Source organism: Mytilus edulis, chromosome 2, assembly GCF_963676685.1.
Source record: "Mytilus edulis chromosome 2, xbMytEdul2.2, whole genome shotgun sequence".
In the NCBI taxonomy this organism is placed as follows: Eukaryota; Metazoa; Mollusca; class Bivalvia; order Mytilida; family Mytilidae; genus Mytilus; species Mytilus edulis.
The window spans coordinates 4,414,877-4,440,960 of record NC_092345.1 but is presented as its reverse complement, the minus strand read 5'-3'; the positions used below and the strand labels follow the sequence as shown (position 1 = coordinate 4,440,960).

General features: G+C 32.4%; 2 protein-coding genes and 1 long non-coding RNA gene across 3 annotated transcripts in view; 2 read left to right on the top strand and 1 right to left on the bottom strand.

Annotated features, from left to right (window-relative positions):
• LOC139511269 (xanthine dehydrogenase/oxidase-like) overlaps positions 1-3,400 on the top strand; it is a 60,535-nt gene extending 57,135 nt beyond the window's left edge. The window contains exon 33 of the mRNA XM_071297879.1: positions 1,129-3,400. Coding sequence (XP_071153980.1) covers positions 1,129-1,173 — 45 coding nt within the window. The 3' untranslated portion in view covers positions 1,174-3,400. The remainder of the gene's footprint in view (positions 1-1,128) is intronic.
• A 5,542-nt stretch (positions 3,401-8,942) lies between these two features.
• On the top strand, positions 8,943-14,940 carry LOC139511268 (thiamine transporter 2-like). The gene is made up of 6 exons (XM_071297878.1): positions 8,943-9,055; positions 9,658-9,892; positions 10,667-11,317; positions 12,212-12,410; positions 13,106-13,247; positions 14,188-14,940. Exons 2-6 carry the CDS (start codon positions 9,661-9,663, stop codon positions 14,299-14,301), a joined length of 1,338 nt encoding a protein of 445 aa, XP_071153979.1. The 5' UTR covers positions 8,943-9,055; positions 9,658-9,660; the 3' UTR covers positions 14,302-14,940.
• A 7,156-nt stretch (positions 14,941-22,096) lies between these two features.
• Positions 22,097-25,416, bottom strand: LOC139511267 (uncharacterized). The gene is made up of 2 exons (XR_011661991.1): positions 25,188-25,416; positions 22,097-22,670 (listed from the first exon to the last, which is right to left on the bottom strand). It is a non-coding gene; the product is annotated as an uncharacterized lncRNA (long non-coding RNA).
• Between the last annotated feature and the right edge of the window lie 668 nt (positions 25,417-26,084).

Genomic DNA, 26,084 nt, shown 5'->3' with positions numbered 1-26,084 from the left:
TTTTGAAACCTTGATAACATATAAATTATTTGCCTTAATAAATAAATCATTAGATAAACATGAATGTACTATATATGAATGTTTAATGTTGAGGCAACATTGCCACAGTTTTCATAATTACGGTTGCCTTGGTTTTTGGTTAACTGCCTTCAGCGCTTACAGCGCTTTGATTTTGTAAAGGCTACTATAATTACCATCAAATGCAAAATTGACAGGTCGTAACTAAGGAGTTGGCCGCTATATTGACAACAGAATATAAAAATAAATATTACCTATTAAAACTCCAAAACTTCATTTTAATGACTAATTTTGCAAATGTGAAGCGTACAAGTAACAAAATTGAATCATTCCCTTGAAAGTTTTCATTTGTCAGTATAACTTTGTGTTTTGCCATGACGTAAAGTCGCCAAATCATTCATGAAATTTTGCGGAATTTTATTAAGATTATAATTTTATATATTTTTGAAGCTTAAGTGCTTTTATTTTGTTTCTTTTTTTATTAATATATATGCATACGAATAGAAACAATTGTTATGCATTTGTTTTTTAATTTTTCAATTTGCTGAAAATCCAGAGATCCCTGCAAGCATGTGTATCGCGCATGAATAGATTACAAAAGTAGTTTCGGAAACATGGTTTATTGAAGTGTAAACCAAGAGAAAATTTAAACTGACTAATCAAGTACAAGTATTTATAGATATGCAAATCATATAAGAATTATTGCATTTTAAAAGAGCCTAGTGATGATAGTCTGATGATGTTTCACACTTCAAACTATACACTGTCAGTGAAATGAATTACTATGAGTATCTGTGTATGAGTTCATTGCCAGTGAGCTCCCAATGATTACCTTAATTGCTTTCCAATAAATTGTCTAAAAAAGAACACTTAACAGGATTGAAAAAAATGTCTGGTGTACAGAAATACTTTTGGAAGGCCTGCTATCCAACAGATAAAAATTCCTAAAATGGAAAATATTCTGTTCTGGTAAAAAAAAAACCTTCATGATTATAATTTATACTTGCTCACATCCTAGGTCTGGGATTATAATTACAAATTAAATTGTTTTTTTAGATTTTTAATCTTTTTCATTATTCTCTATGTTATACAAATGTTTTCTTTTTGCAGTGTGACAAGCAGTTAAAAGCTTCTGAGGAGAAGATTCTATATTAATGTTGGAGAACTAGTTAAAAAGCTGCAATAGTAATTTTATGAATATCTTAATCACCTCAGGTAATTGATGAACAGATAATTGATGTTATTTGATTTGAAATACTTTATAATTGAATTTAAAGATAAATGCTGCAGATGTATACAGATATTCTGGTGTGGTGATTAAATTGTCTTTAGCATGTTTAGTTAGAAGTTTAATCAGAACAATCATTTTTGGTAATATAAAACAGTACTGTTTTTATATAGTATTTTTTCATATTATGGTGGATAAAGGAGTATGTTCGATAAGGTCCTAAAATGGCCCCCTTTTTTAACGTAAATTTCAAATTCGGATTTATTGACCAATATCACGATAAATTATAGCTAAAACATTGACTAGATAGGATATAAGCCATTTTGTTGAAAATTTTACGTTTCTGCGTTTCATTATGACGTCACAAGTTGTACTCATATTGATTTTTCACCAAAAAAATCAATGAAAATAGATAAATTACCATAGATTATTTGACAGGAAACATAGAGCGCATACGTCGACAACAATGATCTTTTAGAATAATGTTTGTGAAGACATTTCACATGTCTCATTTGAATATTAAGCTTGTCGACGCCTGCGCTCTATGTTTCCTGGTCCTTTATTTGGTTGAAATCCAGCTGATTTTGTCAAATTTCACAAAAATCCCTTATGTTGACCTTTTTGGGATGTAAAAATCAGCGTGTTAGAATAAAACTTTGACAAAAATAGTTCTGTTCAACTTTTTCTCATGTCTTTACGTCAACTTAAATCATTTATTGTCTTGTAACTATGGACTTTATAATTGGGGCCAAATATGGCCCTTACCGAACTTACTCCTTTCTTTTATACATCAACCTGCTTCTTTAAAGAGAGAGAATATTTTTCTCCATATTTATGTTATATTTTCTTGTGTGATTTGAAATAACTTGTGAATGAATTCTTATTATATGGTTGAGGTATATACAATTATTATTAGCCTTATCACCTGTTTTAAATATTTTTGATATTTAGTCAATATGTTGATGTAAACAGTTTTGTAATTCAATACTATGAACAGAATCTCCTTGGGTTTCTGTTGTTTGACAGATATGCATTGAAATATAACTTACAATATAGATCACAACAAAACAAGTCTTAAAGGGAGACAATCAGATTTAAATTATTCTCAATGAATATTTAGTGATGAAATAGTTAAATAAATGGTGTAGTAGAGGTAATTATTGATATTCCTCTCACAGTGAAAACATTTATTTCAAAGAATAAACTGTCTCATGGGAATACACAAAAGAAAACATGATTTAAAATTCAAAACTTTCAAAACTTGTTATTTTTATAAAGCCTTGTCTTAGCAAGTAATCATGTGTGCCAACAAAATTTAAATTAGTTTTTAAAAACATCTCTTAAATGCTTGCCATTTTAACAACAATACTTAAGTCAGTGATATGTATTAAAAAATAATCATTAACTTTGAACAACCTTTCAATTGTATAATAAATCATTATTGCAACAGTATATCGGTTCTCAAAACCATTTAGATAAACAAACTTCTGTTAAGAAAGCATGACAAACTAAAATTTGTCAATGACTGGTAATAAAAGAATCTATAAATATTATTTTCCCCTTTTGCAGCCAAGATATAACTGCAAATGCTCATGAAATTGAAAATACATTTTTTTTTTAAGTAATCACATTTTTGTTAGTGATTGTTTCAATTTCATATAATCTGGAATCTGGATGGTATTATTTAATACTCTGTACAATATCTTTTGACTAAGATCTGTTTGATAATAGCTTGTAGTGGACGTTTTCTGTTGTATTTTGTTTATTTTTGTTTTAAACTATTGTATCTATTAAATTTTTAATGATGACTTTTAAAAGGTGTCTTGAATGAATCATAGTTATAATAGTTGTAAAATTAGTACTCACAGTTTGAAAAGTTATGGACAGGCATGAATAGCAAATTATAATGTATTATTCAGAAATCAAGTTAGAAATATGGTTTGGGCATTTAGATAGACCAGAAAAAATATATTTCTTGAATTGTTTGTTTACATTTTATTGTAGTCATTGCTGGTGCTTATTTTAATTATTACAGTTTTTAATTTGTTTTTGATTAGATATTTGTTTGTTTATCTACAATTTTGCAAATTTTACACAATTATATATTTGATTGATTCAAATTGCATTCTTTTGATAAAGTCTATTTGAAGAAAATTTTGTGTTTTTTTACTTATTTTTATGCAAAAAGGAGGAGAAATATATGACTAAAATCAGAAATAATAATAAAAAATAACTGATGTTGTATCATTGCCAATGTGACAACTATCCACCAAAGGTCAAATGAAGAGGATATAAGCAATTATAGTCAGCTGTAAGGTGTCAACAACAAGGAAAAAAATAATACTGTATAGTCAGCTATAAAAGGCTTTGACATGAAAATGTGAAACAATATAATTGAGAAAACTAACGGCCTAATTTATAACAAAACATTTTCTGAAATGCAAATATAATAAACATGAACTAACAACAACCACTGAAATACAGACTCCTGACTTAGACAGGCACATACTAAAAGTCGTGGGGTTAAACATGTTTGTGCGTTCTCAATTCTACCCTAAACTGGTACAGAACAAACTGTAAAAATCAGTTGAAAATTGCTTACCACATCAGATGGATACAAATAGAAAAACCTCTTATAAAAACACAAAGTAGACGTGTCTGGATACTTATACATCCCAACAACAAAAAGACACTAATAGAATTGAAAATGGAAATAGGGAATATGTCAAAGAGAAAACAACATGATCTAAGAGCAAACAACAGCCAAAGACCATCAATGGGTGGAAGTACCGACCTGAGATAACTGGCAGGTACTGACAGATAGTGCATAGCCAATAACTACTAATGAAAAAAACCATGCATCTAAGACTAAAATATCAATCAGTTCACATCCAACATCCAATGTATTTTTTTAAGGGACGTCATTGGCATTCAGACAACATCATGTGCAATGCCAAACTATAAGCATTGACAGATTATAGTTCCATGAAGGTGCATTTGTGTAATAGTTAGTATGGTTTTAAATAATTTCCTTATAAATATCAGGATTGAAATTTTAATTTGTGCAAGATGTGCGTTTTGTCTACAATAGACTCATCAGTGGCATTCGAATAAAAAAAATGTTAAAAAGCCAAATAAATTACAAAGTTGAAGAGCATTGGGGAGTGACATAAATGAGGACCAAAATTCCTTATAGTCTTGCCAAATACAGCTAAGTTAATCTATTACTGAAGTAGAACAGCCTTGTTATTCAGTGGTTGTCATTTGTTTATGTGTTACATATTTGTTGTTCGTTAATTTTTTTATATAAATAAGGCCGTTAGTTTTCTCGTTTGAATTGTTTTACATTGTCTTATCGGGGCCTTTTATAGCTGACTATTTGGTATGGGCTTTGCTCACTGTTGGAGGCCATACGATGACCTATAGTTGTTAATTCCAGTGTCATTTTGGTCTCTTGTGGACAGTTGTCTCATTGGCACTCATACCACATCTTCTTTTTTATATTAGTATTTAATTTATTGATAACAAAATCAATATTTACATCAATACAAACAATAATCACAGATTTAATTACAGTGTGGAATAATTAGCCTTTTAGAATAAGTTTATTTAAAGGTTAGATAAGTTTATCAGGATGGTATATTTTCCAGGCTCAGTATACAGCATTATAACTTACTAGTAATACAAACGTATCGGGGGTTATTCCGCAGGGTGCAAATTTTCACTTATTTTCGCAGAAAATAAATTCCGCCAATTTAAGACAGCACATGCAAAGGTATTGATAAAAGTTTTGAATCCACCAAAATATTTCGTATACTATTAACTTATTCAATGAAAATCGAGAAATTTTACACTCGCAGAAATAACCCGCTATACGGTAAATCACGCTAAATAAAATCCACACAGCACTACAAATACGAGGATAGTGAACGATATAGGACAAATAAACATGGTTTGACGGTGCCAAAGGAACTTAGTGTCTTATTGTTCTCTGGATATACAAGTACCAGGCCATGTCCACTCTTGTGTTTTTGTTATATGTATTTTTATTTATCCATCTGACAAGTTAAGCCGTTTTAATCGATCGTTCTTATGATTTACTGTTACACCACTGTCCCAGGTTAGGAGTTGGGATCCTGCTTACATGAACTCCGCCACATTATGTATGCATGTACCTGTCTCAAGTCAGGAGCCTGTAGCTCAGTGGTTGTCGTTTGTTGATGTGTTACATATTTGTTTTTCGTTCATGTTTGTACTCAAATTAGACCAGTAGTGTTGTGTTTAATTTAGTCGTTCTTCTTGAGAACTTTGTTGAATCATTTTGTTTAAACAACAAAGCTAATGAAATCCGAATAGTGAGGATATACACGTGAGTAACGTATAATTGAAATATGTAAACTTCATATGATAGGGTAAAGGGTATGTCCCTACTGCAATGTAGTAGGTTGTTTCCAGGATACTTCGACCTCACTTTCTAGTTGATTGTTTAAAGTAAAGTTTTCATGTTGATGTTGTTTTTCCTCACATTTACTAAAAACAACGCAATAGGTCAGTTATAATTTGAATAATGCATGATTGCATGTATTCATTTTATGACAAAAGAACACCAACACTAATAACACTGACTAGGACATGTTCTCCAAACTATCATGTAACTCAGATAATCTCAAAACTAAAGGTTTATGCTATGAGTGGTGTTTAAAAGTTGGAAGGATAGAGGAGCATCATGCTGAAATAGATTATGGTTATCCCTAAAATATAGATGGACCATATGTTTGGACTATCATACGATAAATATAAGAGCAGGTATCTTTTCATTGATACGTATAAACATGCATCCCAATCTTATCTACCAAATAATATTTACATAGTAAATATACAAACAAACAAACAAACAAACAAACAAATAATTTATTTGAGTCTCACCTCATATATGATTCACATTATGTATGTATATAGGTGATGAAACACAAAGGTAAGTTGTTTTGTTAATTGTTGATAAATGTACAATGAATGATATTGGTGTCGGCACATGACATGTGTTTCTATATGAACTGTGGGGTCTTAAAGCACCACAGGGAACCAGTAGGATTCAAATTGATACATTGAAACAGAAACATGTCACGCTAAAAATCATTATTTCGAATGAGTGTAGAGCGGACAATTTACTCATATTGCGTTAATGAGTATCATTTTAGTAAAATCTGTATGTGTTATTATGAAACGATATAAAGCACTCTCTCTATCGGTTCTGATTTTATCGATATTGTGGCTACCAATTTTTGGCACAGAATTTGCAAACCGAGGTTTGACTTGAAAATAGAAAAATACCCCAAAATCCGATTTCCAAAGAAAATTCTAAACTGAAAGTCCGAAGCAATTGACAAAGTAAAAAGAACAAGCACATTCAACGAATGGATAACAACTGTCATAATCATGACATGCATGAGTCGATACAGGCATTTTCGTAAAAGTAGATAAAACCTGGTTTTATAGCTGGCTAAATATCTCGCTTGTATGACAGTCGCATACAATTTCATTATATTAATTTGACAACGATGTGTGAACAAAACAAACTTTTAAAATAGTTAGGTCCCATAACACCCATTATTCTTTTTTGTAAGACTTTAATGGTTTATAAAAGTCATTTACCAAAATTTAAGCAGATTCTCGACTTCCTTTTTGTTTTCGATTTTAGACCCAAATTACTTCAAGACAAATATAATTGGAAAGTCCGAGTCACCCTTTTGATGCCATTACAAAATTGATGCTCTTCTGACTTATATTTTCAGTCTTGTATTCTAGAATATTTTTTGATTTCACCTACGTTCATCCTTAATGACCAACACAAAGTATATCAAATTTAAAATTTAAAAATATACATAAAAATGTGAATGGAAATGGGGTAAATTTCAAAGAGACAACAACCCGACCAAAGAGACATGTTTTTGCGTCAAGCTAACAGTTATTGATTTGTAGCTGATAATTTGTATCATTAAATATTTACATAGTGCAAAGGGGGAGGTATAATACATGTAAGACCACTCTTTTTTATAATTGGAATTCAAAATTCATATAGTATTATAAATCAATCAATTAACATTCTTTAAATGTTAATAGTGAAGAATGTTAATAGATAAAAGCAACAGTATTGTAACCGCTGTTTATTAGTAAAAAAAATCCAAGTAACAAAATTAAAGCGCGGGAAACACATCAGCTATAACAGAAAAACAACGGAACAACAGGTACAGAAACACTGAACTGCATCACAGGTAAACACCAACATACATAGAAACAGACTGTAGTTAACAACTATCATATTTCTGACTTGGTTTAGACATGAGATATAAGACATGTCTACGACCCATCGTAAGTAAACATCGTCGTTAATTTTTCGTAATACCCTATGTAATCATTGGAAAAATCAATATTGACCCACAGTAGAAAATGTTTTAATCATACTGTTCTCGATTAATAATACCCAATATCAAAACAAAGAGGACATATTTGAATTTTAATACATTTTACATTTAGTTTTCCTGATGTTTAACAAGAGAGATAACTTCTATAAGGATTAAGATTATAAACAATGTAACGGTTGACTGCTGTACCCCTATTTTTGACATTTTGACCTGATATGTCTGTTTGTTTTGTTCACACATCATTATCAATATAATGGTATTTGATGCGACTGACAAACAAGTGAGAGGTTTAGCTAGCTTTAACATACGGTTAAATCCACCATTTTCTACATCGGAAAATACCGATACCAAGACAGGAATATTACAGTTGTTAATATTTTATAGAATTATTAGAAATTTACCCGTGACGTCACTTATGTGCTTCGATCTAGTTTGGTGACATACAATGCGAGGTTCGTCTGTGCAGTTTTTATGTGCTGACCTAGGTTGTTTTACGTGTTCGTTTTTATTCTGTATATAGCTAGTCATAATTCGGTGTTGATATATGTATCTACTATATGGTCATTTTTATTAACTGTTTGCAAAAGTATGAGTTATTCTAAATATTACGGATTGTCTTATCCCAGGCAGATAACCTTAGACGTATTTTGCAAAACTTTGGAATGTTCGGTCATCAATGCTCTTCGTCTCTGTTTGGCTTTCTCTACTATTTTGACCTGAGCGTTATGATGAGTCTTATGTAGACAAAACACACGTACATTTAATAACTTTTAGTATGTCATAATGTTCTATTGAATTGTTTCTTTTTTTGATTTTTCTGTCCTGTATGTTTTTCCATTTATTTGTACTGTCATATAAATTGTTGTCATTTTAGTGTTATAGTTAACATTGCCATAAAAGCGAGGGGTTTGGCTAGCCACAAAACCAGATTCAACTCACCAGTTTTCTTAAAATGTCCTGTACCAAGTCAGGAAAATGGCAATTGTTATCTTATAGTTCGTTTCTGTGTGTTGCATTGTCGTTTGTTTTCTTTCTTGCACTTTAGTGTTTCTGTTACTTCGTTGTTTTCCTCTTATATTTGATGTTTTCCCCAGTTTTAGTTTGTAACCCGGATTTTTATTTTTCTCAATCGATTTATGATTTTCCAAATATTTTAAGATAGTTTATTTTACTGTAGATCATGTTTGTTATATACACAAAATCCCTTAATCAATAACTGTTATCATGGACATATGTATTAATATCGGTGTTGAAAAATAATAATATTTGTTTAGATTTTATCTGGTAATATATCTTCTTTTCAACAAAGGGAAAACTTTCATTTTAAGGAAGGCTTAATATGTTAAAAGGGAACTGGTCAATATTATAAGAATCGATGTGAAATTATGTGAGTAGTACATTGTACTTTGAAATACATATCAAATTCCTTTGTACCATACTTTGGCGAACAACACTTCATTTCTTGCGTCCGAAAAGCTTTTCTGGATAACCGTTCATCAGGAACGTTCGAAGCTGAATATTTGAAAGCCAATGATGAATAAGGTCCTAAACAGTTGAAGTGCTAAATGACCAAAGACCTTAAATAATAGTCAAATACAGTGGAGGTCAACTTCGCCTGAGGTAGTTGAAACTTTGGGTTTTAAATTGTTCATTACATCGGTGAAAGTTTGTGTTGAACTGAATTTCCCCTTAGATTACATAGATTTCACATTTGTTAATATGCTTGATAGAACACATGCAGATATGATAAATGTTATATGAATAATGTTTGAGCGCACCTAATATGTATGTGCGGTTTTCTTTTTTTACACTTTCCCGTGAGGTTATCATTCACTGCATTTATTTCTGGAATTGTAATTGCACTTGAAATTGCATTTGAAATTTTATTTGTTCTGCAACATTGAAAGCATCAAGATTGTACTTATTATTTTATAAGTAGAGACATACATGGTCCTATATGATGCAAGTCTTTTGTTTTAAAAAATTCAGAAAATGGACTGGAAGGTGTTGACCTTTTTAGTATGTTTGTATGGCTTTCTAAAGGAGTACCGACCATCTGAAGCCTATTTGTCAGATTATTTAACCGGGCCATGGAAGAATCTTACAATCAAAGAAGTAAACGATGAAATATATCCTGTATGGACGTATGCTTACCTAGTATGGCTCGTTCCCGTATTCCTACTCACAGATTACCTTCGATACCAACCAATGTTGGCACTAGGAGGTAAGTTATTTTTTTTATTTCTTGTATCAAATGAAAGAAACGAACTAATATCCAGTAGATTGTCGCTTATATCAACACTGCCAAAATAGAAAGATGACATCTAAATATATAAAAGAGAGTTGGAGCGATTTCACATGGCAATTTTCTTTGTCTTTTTTGTTATTCCCAAAAACTAATCATGAATGCGGCCATCCGTAAAAAGTTTTGATGCGCTAAATGAATCTAAACCAGGATGGATTGCAATATAATTAATTCATTCATTTATGATTTCTCAAAACAGCTTCACCTATTTCATTCTTATATTTTAAAATTTTGGGTTTTAAAGGGTTTAAAGACAGGCATGGCAGTTGTTTTCCACCTGTTCCGTTGACTGATGACGATTGATTTGTCCGTTTTCCCCTTTTTGAATTCGGCCTTAAGATGACATTTCAAATATAATGTAGTTTTAATATAAGATCAAGGTTATCTCAATCTCAATTTAACTTAAATCTCAGCGTTGCATGTGAACTGATTGATAACTTAGCCTGAGCGAACATGATATGTTTATTTTTTTATTTTATCAATTTGTTATACTAGTACCATTTATAACTCTGGCTACTATCAGCATTTTTGTTATTTTGTTTGATAATGTTTCTACTGTTTAAAAAAGTGTCACATATTAGAATATAGTTGTTTCGGATGAACAGTACGAGTGCTAATGTAGCCTCGATGTTTTTTGTTCGTAGATTTGTCATTTTTACACTGCAGGTCAAAACAAATCTTAATATATTATAGGTGTAGCCTACATAGTAACTTGGTCACTGCTTCTTTGGGCACGAGGCGTTTTAGCAATGAAATTCATGCAAATAACTTTTGGCTTGGTGTCAGCAACAGAAGTAGCTTACTATGCCTATCTATTTGCAATGATTTCTAGTGATCGTTACAAGATTATAACAAGTTTTACAAGGGCTGCTACTCTTGCTGGTCGTTTTGCTGCTTATTTGACTGGACAGTTGCTTGTTTCATTAAACCTAATGGATTATCACCAGTTAAATATAATATCGTTTGTGAGTGTTTCTCTGGCTTTTATATTATCTCTGACTTTTAAAAGATCGCAACATTCTTATATTTTTCAAACTGAAGAGAAACATGTCGATAAACAAGACTTTGTTGAGATAGAACTAAACAAGATTGGATTATCAACAAGTGAAGAAAATTCGAACGACCATAAAAATACTTTGAAACGAGGTTTCGTGTTTTTATTGAGAGAATTAAAGACATTATATTCCGATAAAACTGTGTTGATTTGGTGCTGTTTTTGGGCCTTCGCATCGTGTGGACATCTGCAAGTATCAAATTATATCCAGAACCTTTGGGAGGTAATCAGTCCAGCTAAGAAGGGAACAATTTATAATGCAGCAGTAGAGGCCTTTGGAACTATTATAAGTAAGTTTCAGATGAATGTATTTCCTCTCTGAATGAAAAGCAGAAAACACAAAAAAAGAAGTATGAAAACAATATTATGAATACGACAACAATAAAATTGAGAATGGAAATGGGGAATATGTCAAAGAGACAAAAACCTGACCAAAAAGCAGATAACAGCCGAAGGCCACCAATGGGTCTTCAATGCAGCGAGAAAATCCCACACCTTGAGGTGGGCCTAATCTGCCCTTAAATAAAAATGTGTACTAGTTCAGTGAAAATGGACGTCATACTCCAAAACAAATAAATGAACTAAAATTAAACAAAAAATACAAGAATGCAAAATCAACAGGCTCCTGACAGACGCAAAAATGCGACGGAGTTAAACAATGGTTTGTCAGATACCAATTCTCCCCCTATACCTCTAGCCAATGTAGCATAAATAAACACACAGTAAATCTCAGTTTGACACAGGAACCTAATGATACCATTTAACTTGTGTCAGTATTTTGTGGCAATACTTTTAGGAATTTTTGGTCCTAAATGCTCTCCAACTTCGTACTTTATTTGGCCTTTTAACATTTTGTGGTTCGAGCGTCACTGATGAGTCGTTTGAAGACGAAACACGCGTCTGGCGTAAATACAAAATGTTAATCCTGGTATCTATGATGAGTTTAATTATTTTATGAATACTAAAATTGAAGAAACAAGGTTAAATATGCATAAATCAAGTTTCATATTCATATATTTCACACTCGTAAACGTCAAGGTTCCTCTCGATTTTAATATACAACAGTTCACTGTACCACTATATGTTTGATTCCTTATAAATAAAGGCAACAGTAGCATACCGCTGTTAGAACGTTTTGTATCGTGATTTTTTTAAAATCTTTTTTTATGTTTTTACTTATGTAGGTGTGTTGAGCGTGTTATTATTTGGGTTCTTGCCTACTAACTGGTCCCGCCCAGGAATTTCTGAAACAACTATGGCCATTGTATGCTTCTTCAATATAGTAGTACTTATCATTATGGCTCAGTCTACTAGCATTTGGGTTTGCTATGCATTTTATAGTGCATTCAGAGCTACGTACCACACAGTAATTACGTTAGCAACGTACGTCTTTCATTTATATATCTGAGTACTTTAATTCTTCCTTTTTTTCTTCATTCGTTAAATAGAATGCATAACTCAAATTCAAATATGTATTTCAGTATGTTATTGGTTAATAGCTATATAGATATAATATGATATAAATGAGTTTGTTGTTAGATTTGAATTAAATTATTGAAGTACTAAATATTTGTTTTTGTCTGATTAGTGCTACTATGTAATTGCTATTTTGGTCTGGAAAAGCATGTTTAATCATAGCTGTAAATATAATATAATAAAGCTTTCAATAGGAACGAATCATTAAGTCGCGTTTTGTGATTTTTAACACTTTTGCCTTTTATTTTTAATTTGTTTGTGTACGAGGAACCGATGAGATCTTTTCAACTTACATGTATGTATTAGGTTTCTAATTATATTGCTTTATCGCACCAATGGCATAGGACCACATCAATTAATTTTATATGTATTAAGTCTTGATCGTTCACGGAAAAGGAATAAGCATGTTTGTGCCTACGAAAATTGATATCATAATACAAAACAATCTGGTGTTTACGCTCATGTCCAAACACATATGGCTTGTGGTTGTAAAGTTTGGTAAACGGGAATAATTTATAATGGCAATTTTCTACTTCAAAGAATAAAATATGGTAAAGGTTTATTCATGATTCCCATTCGATGCATTTCTTTTCTCTCTGAAGGTTACAGATTGCAAAGTCGCTTACCAAACAGAGATATGGCTTTGTTATTGGAGTGAACATGTTCATATCCCTTAGCGTTGAAACATTACTAACAGTCACTGTGGTAGATAAAGCTGGTCTTGATGTAGATGTACGAACGCAGGTATTGGTTAAGAAATAATATATATGTATTCGGGATTCATTGTAATGCGCAGGTATCTGATTTGTTTTACAATTATTTCTCATTGGGAAACAAAATAAACGTAGATAAAAATATCTACATATAAAAGTGCACCTGACATGTGATTGTGGAATAGCATACTCCAAACATGACCGTAACAAAAAGTCATGGAGACCCGTTATAGTATTATGGAAATGAAAAAAAAAAAACGTTATCAAAGGTACCAGGATTATAATTTAATACGCCAGGCACGCGTTTCGTCTACATGAGACTCATCATTAGCGTTCAGATAAAAAAGGTTATAAAGCCAAACAAGTACAAAGTTGAAGAGGATTGGGGACCCAAATTTCCAAAAAGTTGTGCCAACGGCACAAGGTAATCTATTCCTGGGATAAGAAAATCCTTAGTTTTTCGAAAAATTAAAAGTTTTGTAAACAGGAAATTTATTAAAAATTACCATATAATTGATATTCATGTCAACACCGAAGTGCTGACTACTGGGCAGGTGAAACCATCGGGGACGAAACGCCCACCAGCAGTGACATCGACCCAGTGGTGTAAAAACAAGGATTATAATTTAATACGCCAGACGCTCATTTCGTCTACATGAGACTAATCAGTGGCGCTCAGATCAAAATAGTTATAAAGCCAAATAAGTACAAAGTTGAAGAGCATTGAGGACCCAAATTTTCAAAAGGTTGTGCCGAATACGGCTAAGGTAATCTATTCCTTGGATAAGAATATCCTTAGTTTTTCGAAAAATTCAAAGTTTTGTAAACAGGAAATTCATAAAAATGACAGTATAAGGCGTTTTTAACTTTAAAGCAATGCTTTTATTTTGCCATCACCTATATCCAGATTAAATCCGATTTAGAAAAAGGATTATTAGTAAAACTTTTCTGAGAACTTTTTTCACTTTTAGTTCATGGTGTATGGTGGATATTTTGGTGTAATTGGATATGTGTTTCTAGCAGCAGCATTTTACGCTGTTTACAAGAATGGATGTTCTTACAAAGTGAATTGGACAGCCGAATAACTCAAACTGAAATGTGTTTATATTTTATGTAAGATAAGTTGTAAACTGGTCGGTAAACTTCCCCTGCAATTGTGTCATTAATGACGAAAAATCCAAAACTAACATTTATGGACTTTTGAATATTTATGAGACTGATAACAAACAGACACATGTACATTTTTTATATTTTTCCAAAAACATGAAAAAACTGTTATTCAGTGGTAATAAGCGTACTGACCTTAAGGTTAATTTGATACAGTTAAAAACGATACACGTTTTTGAATAACTTTTAATCTAAGTACGTTTTATCTATCCCAAATTCATGTATTTGGTTTTGATGTTATATTTGTTATTCTCATCGGATTTTGTCTAATGCTTAGTTCGTTCTGTGTGTGTGTGTGTGTGTGTGTGTGTGTGTGTGTGTGTGTGTTACATTTTAATGTTGTGTCGTTGTTCTCCTCTTATATTTAATGCGTTTCCCTCAGTTTTAGTTTGTTACCCCGATTTAGTTTTTTGTCCATGGATTTATGAGTTTTGAACAGCGGTATACTACTGTTGCCTTTATTTAACCTGCTTCAATAGAGTTATAAACAGAGTGTGAATTTGCATTGCTATACGACGTGTATCGATACTTTAAAGGGGCACTAGCTACGAGATATATAAAAAGTAAGATTTTTTTGTTCAATAAATAATGAAAGTGAAATAGTAAAATAAAATAAATAGCAGCCAAAATGGTTCAATTTTGTTAAATTAAGCGAAGAAACATTGATAATGACTTATTCACTTGCAAGTGAATAAGTCGACCTCATTAAATCCGTATTCATGTGAACTTCAATTTAACCCTAGCTAGAGATTGACAACGCATACATTATACGTGTACTGGTTATTTAAAGAAAAAGAATGTCAACAATGAAAGTGAAACTACGGTAAATCATTTGATTACTGATTCGATCCATATAAAATAATTCTTATACGGTTAAAAACAATGAGAAACATAATTTTTTTTTATCTATAAAATAAAATCAAACATACCTATGAAAATCCAATTGCACGTGTTGGTTAAATATATTCATATCTTTATTTATGTTTACATCACTTAAATGGTTATCTGAGGTCAAATTGATAGTTAATTAGATGGCAACTGGACTAATAACATTAACAGTACCAATTTTCCTGCACCAGATGCGCATTTCGACAATACATGTCTCTTCAGTGATGCTCGTGGCCTAAATATTTGAAAACCAAAGCTTATATAAAAGATGAAGAGCTATAATCCAAAAGGTTAAAAAAGTATAGCCAAATCCATAAAGAAATCAGAGCTTTGCATGAGGGAGATACATTCCTTTATTTATAATAATTTATAACATTTTGTAACAGCAAATTTTAATAACACAAAAAATCCGTATTTTCATGCCAGTAACATACACACAAAACGAACCTATATATTATCTACACCATGCTCTGTAAACTTTTTATTTTAGACTTTTGGTAGTTTGGATAAATGTTTTACATTGTTATAAATCAAATATGAGAATTGGAGTCAAATCGGTGATCATGAATTTAACAGCTAGTGCCTCTTTAAACACTCAACATTCATGGATTTATTCATCAGGTGTCGGTTTGATAATGTGTTATGTATTATCGTTTGTAGACTATATAGTTATAGAATAACCTTTCAATACCGTCATTTTCATGAGAATTGTTTGAACTAATATTGCGAATATAATTTTATGAATTTCAAGATTATATATTCGTTGAAAAAAATACATCACTGTTTGTGATGCCCTGTACTATCTGTCGTTAATGAAAGATGTTAGTTGTTGTTCTGCAGTTTAGATTTTGTATCGACTTTTGTATTATCTATTGGTTCGTTTCTCTGTGAAGACTGTTCTTGCGTGTGTTTGTGTTGTATTTATGTCACTTTAGCGTTTTAATATTGCCATATAATCAGGTTCAATCCACCATTTTTCTTAAAATGTACCAACTTACCAAGACAGGAACATGGCAGTTGTTATCAATTAGTTTGTTTCTATTGAGGTTGGCGTTTGTTTTTGTTGCACTTTAGTGTTTCTATTTTTCCTCTGCTTTCTTCTTATAGTTGACGTGTTCACGCGGATTTAGTTTGTAACTCGTTATTATTTTTTTTTTTTATCTCAATCGATTTATGACTTTTGAACACCGGTATTCTACTGTTGCCTTTCTTGAACCAAAATGAATTAATTTGTTGCTGAAATGTTTATGTCTACTTGGACAGAATTTTTGTTTTGAGATAGTCCTTCTAAGTTACATATATTGTATAAATACTAAACAAATTAAAATATTGTGACTAAATTGCAGTAAAAAACTATTTTAGGATTTTGTTATTTGAGAAATAGTGTTTACTTCAAACATTTTGCATTATACGAAAAATAAAAACAGAAACTGTGATATTGAGAATTTCCTGGAAACTAACCTATTTTATCTAAATGACCATCTCGCATGAATGAAACTCCCGAGAGAGTAGTCCGACCTCTTTGAAACAACTATAGCTAAAAGAGGGACGAAAGATACCAAAGGGACAGTCAAACTCGTAAATCTAAAACAAACTGACAACGCCATGGCTAAAAATGAAAAAGACAAACAGAAAAACAATAGTAAACATGACACAACATAGAAAACTAAAGAACAAACAACACGAACCCCACCAAAAACCAGGGGTGATCTCAAGTGCTCCGGAAGGGTAAGCAGATCCTGCTCCACATGTGGCACCCGTCGTGTTGCTTATGTGATTACAAATCCGGTAAATAGTCTAATTCGGTAGGTCACATTCATGAAAGGGAAGGGGATTGTAGTTACGACGTAAGGAACATATCCGATATCATTTGTGAAACGGTTATTCCATAACGGTCAACCAACTCGTGATGGCGTCCGTAAAATTTACGAAGGGATGATTTCAACTTCACCATTTGGAACTCTTGGTTTAATAGCTTCCTTGTGAGCAGTAACCCTCTATCAAGAAAATCATTATAGGAAACGCAAGCACGGGAATATCGTATCAATTGGGAGATATATACCCCGTATGCAGGTGCTGCTGGAATGTTGCTACTTAGAAATGGAAAGTTCACAATTGGAAAGCTGAAATCATCTCTTTTGTCGTAAAGTTTTGTTTTCAACCGACCCTCATTGTCAATTTCTAGATGTAAGTCAAGATATGAAGCCGACTTAACTGTATCTGTAGTATCCTTTATCTCCAATTCGATGGGATAGATGCGTTCCACATAGTCACCAAATTTTGAATTGTTTAGTGGAAGAACGTCATCTATATAGCGGAAAGTAGAGTTAAAGGATATTGCTAACTTCTTATCTTTCTTCCTAAGAAGTTCCTGCATGAAGTCAGCCTCATAATAATAGCTCAATTGTCAAGATAGTGTATATGATAAAAAAAATATAGTGCGGAGGCTACAGGCATATTTCAGACGAATTGTGCACATTCTGCTACAAGCATGAAATTTTGCATAGACCTTCCTCAACTATTACTCTTTTATTTCAGATAGGGAAGCATGTGAAAAAAATGTCTCACTTCCGGTAAAGTCCAAAATGGCGGACATCATACTTAAGTTATCCCTATATCGAAGGCTAGTATGTGAAAAGGTGTTATTATCATGCTGCTAACATAATATTTGGTACCAACCTTTGTTATATACTACTTTTGGATATGTGATATAGAAAAGATGCCTTGAAAAAACTTACTTCCGGAAAAATCCAACATTGCGGACATAGTACTAGAATAAGCTTATTTTTAGGGAGGGTAATTGAAATGTGTTTTAATGTATTGCTACTATTATTACATTGTGCAGGAACCTTTCTTTTGTGCTTCTCTTGGATAAAATGTATAAGACATATCTCTTTAAAAATCTTACTTCCGGTAATATCCAAAATGGCGAACATAGCAATATCAATTTTTTTCTCATCACTTGGCGTCCGTCGTCAGTCTTCGTCGTTAACTTTTACAAAAATCTTCTTCTCTGAAACTACTTGGCCAAGTTCAACACAATCATCACTAGGGAATCTTGTTTTAAAAAATGTGTCCGGTGACCTGGCCAACCAACCAAGATGGCCGTCATGGCTAAAAATAGAACATAGAGGTAAAATGTCGATTTTGACTTGTATCTCTGACACAAAGCATTTAGAGCAAATCTGACATTGATTAAAATTGTTTATCAGGTCAAGATCTATCTCCCCTAAAATTTTCAAACAAATCAGACAACCCGTTGTTGTGTTGCTGCCCCGAATTGGTAATTTTTCAGGAAATTTTGCAGTTTTTCGTTATTATCTTGAATATTATTATAGATAAAGATAAACTGTAAACAGCAATAATGTACAGCAAAGTAAGATCTACAAACAAGTCAACATGACAAAAATTGTCAGTTGACCCCTTAAGGGGTAATTAGCCTTTAAAGTCAATTTTTAACCATTTTTCTAAAATTTTAGTAATTTTTAAAAAAAATCTTCTCTGAAACTACTAGGCCAATTTAACCAAACTCTGCAACAATCAATAATGGGGCATCTAGTTTTAAAAATGTGTCCAAGGACCCCGCCCATGAACCAAGATGGCCGACATGGCTAAAAATAGTACATAGAGTAAAATGCAGTTTTTAATTCATATCTCTGAAACCAAAGCATTTAGAGCAAATCTGCTGTGGAAAAATTGTTCATTAGGACAAGGTCTATCTGCCCTGAATTATTCAGACCATTCAGACAACTTTTTGTTGGGTTGCTGCCCCTTAATTGGTAATTTTAAGAAAACATTTTTAGCTTTTGGTTATTATCTTGATTATTATTATAGATAGAGATAAACTGTAAACAGCAATAATGTACAGCAAATTAAGAACTACAAATAAGTCAACATGACCAAAATGGTCAATTGACCCCTTTACGAGTTATTTCCCTTTATAGTCAATTTTTAACAATTTTTGTAAGTTTTGTAATTTTTTGTAAATTTTTACAAATTATTTTCAACTATCACTTCTGGGCCAAATTAATTATATAGATAGAGATAAATGTAAGCAACACCAATGTCAAGTAAAGTAAGATCTTCAAACACATCACCAACACCAAAACACAATTTTGTCATGTGTCCTTTGTTTAATATGCACAAAGACCAAGGTGAGCGAGACAGGCTCTTTAGAGCCTGTAGTTTCAAAATATAATGAAAATGTTTTGTTTTTTTGTCTGTCATTTAACTATTGGCTTCTAGTTATCCTCAAAACCACTAATTTTATTCTGTTGTAAATATTAGAATAACACTTCCGCTAAAAAAAAACCCAAAAAAAAACAATATGACGTAAATTTCAAAAATAAGTTTTAGATAGAATGATTAATGTAAAATAAATTACTAAAGTACTAAAACATTTTTCAAATTCCTACTATTTCAAGCAATCAGAGAACCATATCACAACCGGTAAAGACATGGATCACAATAAGTGTGTGTAATCACTCATTACCAGGTGCATTTGACAGGTCATTGATATATATTTATCCAAAGCTTTTTGCCCTTCCAAACACAATTCATAGTTTGTCTACCCCTGTCACCGAATAGCGAAACAGTTATGACAGCATCATCAGTAACGACTATTCGAATCATGACTCGTGCAAGTTCGTATTGCATTGCATCAGACACATGCACCATGATTCTATTGTCAGCCTCTTAATGTAAACATGGTGATAAATTTGAAATACATCTCGAGTAAGATAAGATAGAATATCATGAGCATTTGTTATAAGAAGCAAGAGCCTCATTTAGGGAAAAGGGAATACACAGACGAATCCAGAGTCAAAACAAAATCCTCAAAATTGGCAAAGTTTTCTGAGAGATGACGACATTAAGAAAGAACTTTTAAGTTTTCATTCGCAACAGCTTGCTCAATAGATTTTGAGGAAAATGTAGTTGCAGCAACAATTGCTCAGGATATTTTGTGTTATCCACCAAATGATGATGTTTCAAGCTAAGCACCATTTTTACATGAAGAGGCTGACACTTGAATCAAGATGCATGTGTCTGAACAGTCTGATACAGTTAAACACACAGACTTAACTGAGTCATGACTCAAACAGTCGATACTGATGTTGCTGTCATTGCTGTTTCGCTTTTCAGTGACATAGGGGCAGACAAATTTTGGCTTGCATTTCGAAGTGGGAAAAGCTTCATATACATAAAAAAAATTGGCAATAGACAAATTAGTTGACGCAGAAATTTTAGGTGAAGAACTTAAGGTGGCTCGGCCCTTTACCAATGCGCATATTTTAACGCATGTTTCTTACGACGAGTGCCTTGGAAACGGTCGCTTTAAGGGGTCTTCTCAAAAATAGCTTTGACGACCTTGGAACGCGGGCGTGTATGAAAGCACCCTTGACGATGTAAACAAGTGAGGCTAAACGTTCTTCAAAACAGGAAATACGAACGGTCAGAAATTCACAGTGCTTTCTTCATTTTTCGCATAAAAGTCTAAAAGGAGAAAAATATACATGATTTAAGCATAACATTAAAAAAAAAGAATATATAAATACTGACAAAGTCCCATGTATGACGTCGACGGTATTTGGTGCCGCTTCGCTCCCAAAACGCATTCTCATCTTACACGGTCGCCTCTTGGGTCCGTTCGTATCATATTTTGAATTCACTTAAATACCAGTTGAATTAATTGATGTCTTGGATATTTATTTTTGAAAATGTTTTGCCAATGACGCAACGATTAACTGTAAACAAATGATAGCAATGTAAACAACTTCATGTTATCGTACAGCTTTCAAAAACAGGTAAACTTGTGACCCGTATCAGAGACATGTGTATATGAGTATTTGGACCGTACGCGTACGGTCCGGACCGTATACGTATACTCGTACGGTCCGACCATACGCGTACGGTCGGACCGTATGAGTATACGCGTATGGTCCAGTATGAGCTGACCATACATGTTATTGGATAATATGAGTTACATTTATCACAATCTTTATTTTTAGTTTTACAAATTGTTATTATTACATAAGATGTATAAAATGAACTATCTAACAATTTAAATTAGATATTTGTTTAATTGTATATCTGAATCCTATTTTGAAACTCTCGCCAAAGGTGACACTCGCTACCAAAAGTATATTTTTCATATTTACATTTTTTTTCTAGGAGTAAGGCCCCTTTGTCCTATTTGCTTCAATATACTACTGCAACAGTTTGTCATTGCATCTCCTCTCAAACCGCACAGCAGAATTTCATAAAACACCCTATGTCGGACTCTGTAACAATCATCCCATCAACCAAATATTTTGAAACATATTTAGAATTCAAGAAACAGACAAGTCCATGAAAATGAGGTTAAGTTCAGATAAACCCTGCAAGACAGACATATTTGTTATTCATTCATTATTTTGTACATAAATCACCCATTAGTTTTCTCATTTTAAATGTTTTAAATTGTTCATTTGTCATTTCGAGACCTTTAAAACCAACTATGCAGAATATGTTTTACTCATTGTTGAAGTCCATATGGTGACCTACAGGTATAGTTATTTCTGTGTTATTTGGTCTGTTGTGTCTCATTTACAATCATATCACATCCTCTCATTTGATATTTTAATTTGTGATAAGACATTTAATAATCATTTTATACACCAAATATACATGAAGATGACCTATTGATTACACAATATTGACTACTACATGTACCTATTAGTATTTATTATTTTTGAGTATATGTGCGACATGCTGACGACGGACAGTCAATGGTATACCATAATATGTCCTGAAAACTGGTGTAAAAAAAAAGGCTCAACTAAATCAAATTTTTGAAACGTGATTGATTTTATTCCTCTAATATCTATGAGATCAAATTTATAAAACATCTATTAATATAATTAATTTCAATGTACTAGTATACATGTAAGAATTGTTGCCATTTATACATCATGTACAATCATTAGCTGATCAGCTCTATATTTTCTTTATTTTTATTCTCCTTCACTGTTTTATTTATAAGAGTAGACTCATATATATGATCTGTATTCATCATTGGGACAGGTAGCTATATATATATAGGTGAAGTAGGTCCTTTTGATTTGATTTTTTTAAAGGATTTTGACAGCACTAAAGCATATACATGTAGTTCCAATTTATAGTTGATCTTAGCTCCTTAGCTCCTTAAGTGGATTGTGGCAACATATATTGCATATATACATGTAGAATGTTGTTCTTAAGTTTCAGCACTTTACGCATAGTTTCCGGTTGCAAGACTAGAATATGATACTGGCTTCTCATGAAATTCTGTCAGTACTTTGCCAATAGTTTCCAAGTAAAGTTGAACATTCCAAGCTCACTCCTTCCATTTGCAATGTACATGTACAAATGTACTTGCAGCCTGAAATTAAATAGGAGAGTAATTCTGTCAGAAAATCAACAATTTATATTGACATTCAAAAGCATATAGATGTAGACTAGTTCATAATGGTAATGTGTCCATGGGACACAGATGAGCAGCCACTTGCATATAAAGGATGAAAAGGGTGACACCACCCAAATTTGTACTTGATCTGAGTGTTGTTGTAGTAAGCATTGCATATAAGTTTCAGAACATTTGGATGAAGCAAACTTGTGTTAGGCCAAATAAAAAAGCATGTGTGTTTCCTGTTTCCCTACCTACCCTATATTTTAAGCTTAGAAATAGCCTACCCTAGAGTTTTTTTGGTCATTTTTCAATAAGCACTGTTAAAGTCAGGATTTCTCTCCCATAGACTCAATGTAAAAAAAAATGGTAAAATAAAAAAAAATCCCTACCTACCTACCCTATTTTTTTCAAAGATGAAACAGGAAACACACATATTATTTTATTTGGCCTTAAAGAAAGGAACAAAATTTCAGCATTTTTTTAATTTGTAAAGGAGCATAACTCTAAAAAAGTAAAAGCGACCCCACCAAAAATTCAAACTTCATGTGTGTTTGTTGGTACAATGTACCGGTAGTAAGCATATATATATGCATTAATTGTGTATTAGTTTCATAACATTAGTAGAGGCAAACTGAAGTTGGAGAACAGAAACCAAATTTGGGAGGTACATGCAAGTTTGAAAAATGACATTGGCCCTGCTTACATTCGGGAACTAGTCAATCTACACGTGCCAAACCGATCTTTGCGTTCAAGTTCCAAAAAACTACTCACCGTTCCAAAAGTGAGAACGAAGACGTACGGTGAAAGACAATTTGATTGGGTAGCGGCATCTCTATGGAACAATCTCCCGAACAGTTTAAGACAATGCAAGTCCCTAGAGTGTTTTAAAATACAGTTAAAGACTCATTTTTATCGTATTGCTTTTAATTAGATTGAATTCTTTTCTCTTTTACGGGCTTTTTTACTCTTTGTATTGAGTTTTTGCTTGTTCTGCATGCTTTTATCCTATATTGTTATTTTTTTATTCTTTGTTTTAACATGTATTTCGTATTGACCTTTTATTTCATGGTAGGCATTTTTTATTTCAGTATTTGAATCTGACACGATGTATTTTTTTATGTTTTGTTATTGTCATTGATATGTTTTAATTACCATGTGTATGTACAGCGCCTTAGAGTAATTTTTATTTTTTATATAGGGCGCTTTATAAATTTTCATTATTATTATTATTATTTGATAAGACTGACAATGCAAGGGTAACCTTAAAAGAACTAAAATGGTCTAAATTAATATGTGTTTATTTGATAATAGGTTCGTTTTCATTTATTTTTGTTTTCCCTTGAGAACACATAAAATATTTTTTTATAATTTAATTTGATTGAATATACATGTATATATATCGAATTTCTGAACAGAAAATAATGAAAATGAGCTAGTCGAGACACAAAAAAAATATAACCAAAAAATAAACCTGTAGTTGTTAATGTCTGTGTCATTTTGGTCTTTTGTAGATAGTTGTCTCATTGGCAATCGTACCACATCTTCTTTTTTATATTATATACAATATATATGAACCGCTAAAAATCTCAAGTGACAAATACTTATGGCTGCATTCTGTACATGTTTAACCCTGATACTTCTATTACTAGACCTTAAGACATTTTTGTATACCTAACAGAATTAGGGGGGGGGGGGGGGTTAATGGTAAACAAATTGTGATTGATCAAGATGAATCCTTCGATAAGATGAATTGCCTCCTACTGTAGGGTTTATCATTTACAAATTAGGCCAATTATATCATATTCTCAAGAAAATAAAGAAGTCAATCAAACCCCAGACCTTAATAGAGGGGTGGACAGGGGTAAGGAGACAGGGGAATGAGGGATCAGGGAAAAGGGGGTATCTTTGAAATATATGTTGTCTTGGGGCAAGGAGATGGAAGAATTGAAGTAAAGGGGGGGGGGGGGGATTTTAGAGTAAAATGGGAAGGGAAATATAGTTGGGGTCAAGGAGTAGAAACTGTCCCGATGGAAGTTATGGGGTATCCCACATACATATGACCCTAGTCCGAGATTTCTCTGACGTCCAACGGGTGTTTTGCCAGACAAGCTGGGGCTAATCTCGGACTAATATGTCTTAAAAAAGACTAATTCATTGACACTAACCATTGCTAACGGTAGCGTAAAAATGACAGTAGATGTCATCCCTTCCTCTTCGGCCGTTTGCACACGGATATTTTGCAAACTGGCCAGACATGTTAACAACTTGTCTGTAAAAGGTAAAATAAACACATAAATAAGATACCAGCTATAACGATCTATAATATTAAACATAGAACAGAAATTGAGCCCGTGCAAGGTTTCAGCCGCAGTGATTTTCAACAGTAGCGAGTATTTTGAGACAACCCCCAAGTTTGTATTTTTCGTTATACTGATAACATTTGGCTGCCTAATATATCGAAATCTATGTTTTCTTATGTAATAACTCTACCTTCATCGTTGTATATTCGCCACAATGTCTGTTATGCATGTACATATTCGTATTCATCAATATAGTATGCTGCTCGGCAATGGCGACCTTGAAATTCCTCTGGTCCGATAATGGCGCCAAATTAGAGGGAAGCAACTCGCGCCAGACAAAATTACCGTATTTCACCAAAATAATCAAAATTTCACTTTTTGATAACAAACAGTAATACGATAACCGCATTTATATTCACCAATCGTTTATTGATATAATTACAAACATTATTTTATTAAAGCCATCAATAAAAAATTCACAATTAAGTAATTAATGGAGTGCAATGAAATCAGACCTTATGGGGTAGAGGGGTTAAACAAAAGCTCGTAACTTTTTTAAAAGCCTGGTGACCCCCATTTTATTTTACCTTAAAATGTTCGAAAAGTTCATAGCTTTGACATATCTGTTTTTAAAAAAAATCTACCGGGGAAATTTTACGAAAAATCGATTAAACCAATATTTTTTGCCTTAAACTAAAATTAGAAAATGCAAAATTTAGACATTAATCTGAAAATAAAAGGATTTTTAAGTCAAAAACAACCAAGGGAAAGGTTTACATTTCAAATTCTAATGTTTTTTCACATAAAAATCATACTGACTTGGTTTTAAAAGTCTTTGACTTTGATGTAACGGTTATTGTTGGAAGGGTGGGCATGTTTGGAAATAGGGTCAAAATCGCACATTTCGCTTCAATTTGAGGAGAAAACGAGCCTGGTGATCCCCTTTTTTCTTTGCATTTTTGGATTCAGCATAAAAAAATCTACAGAATATGTGAAAATAAAAAAATTCTACCGGGGGTCACTATTGGGGTGAGCCACCTTAAATTAAAAGAAAATGAATTTAAATTAAAAGAACTGGAAATAAAGG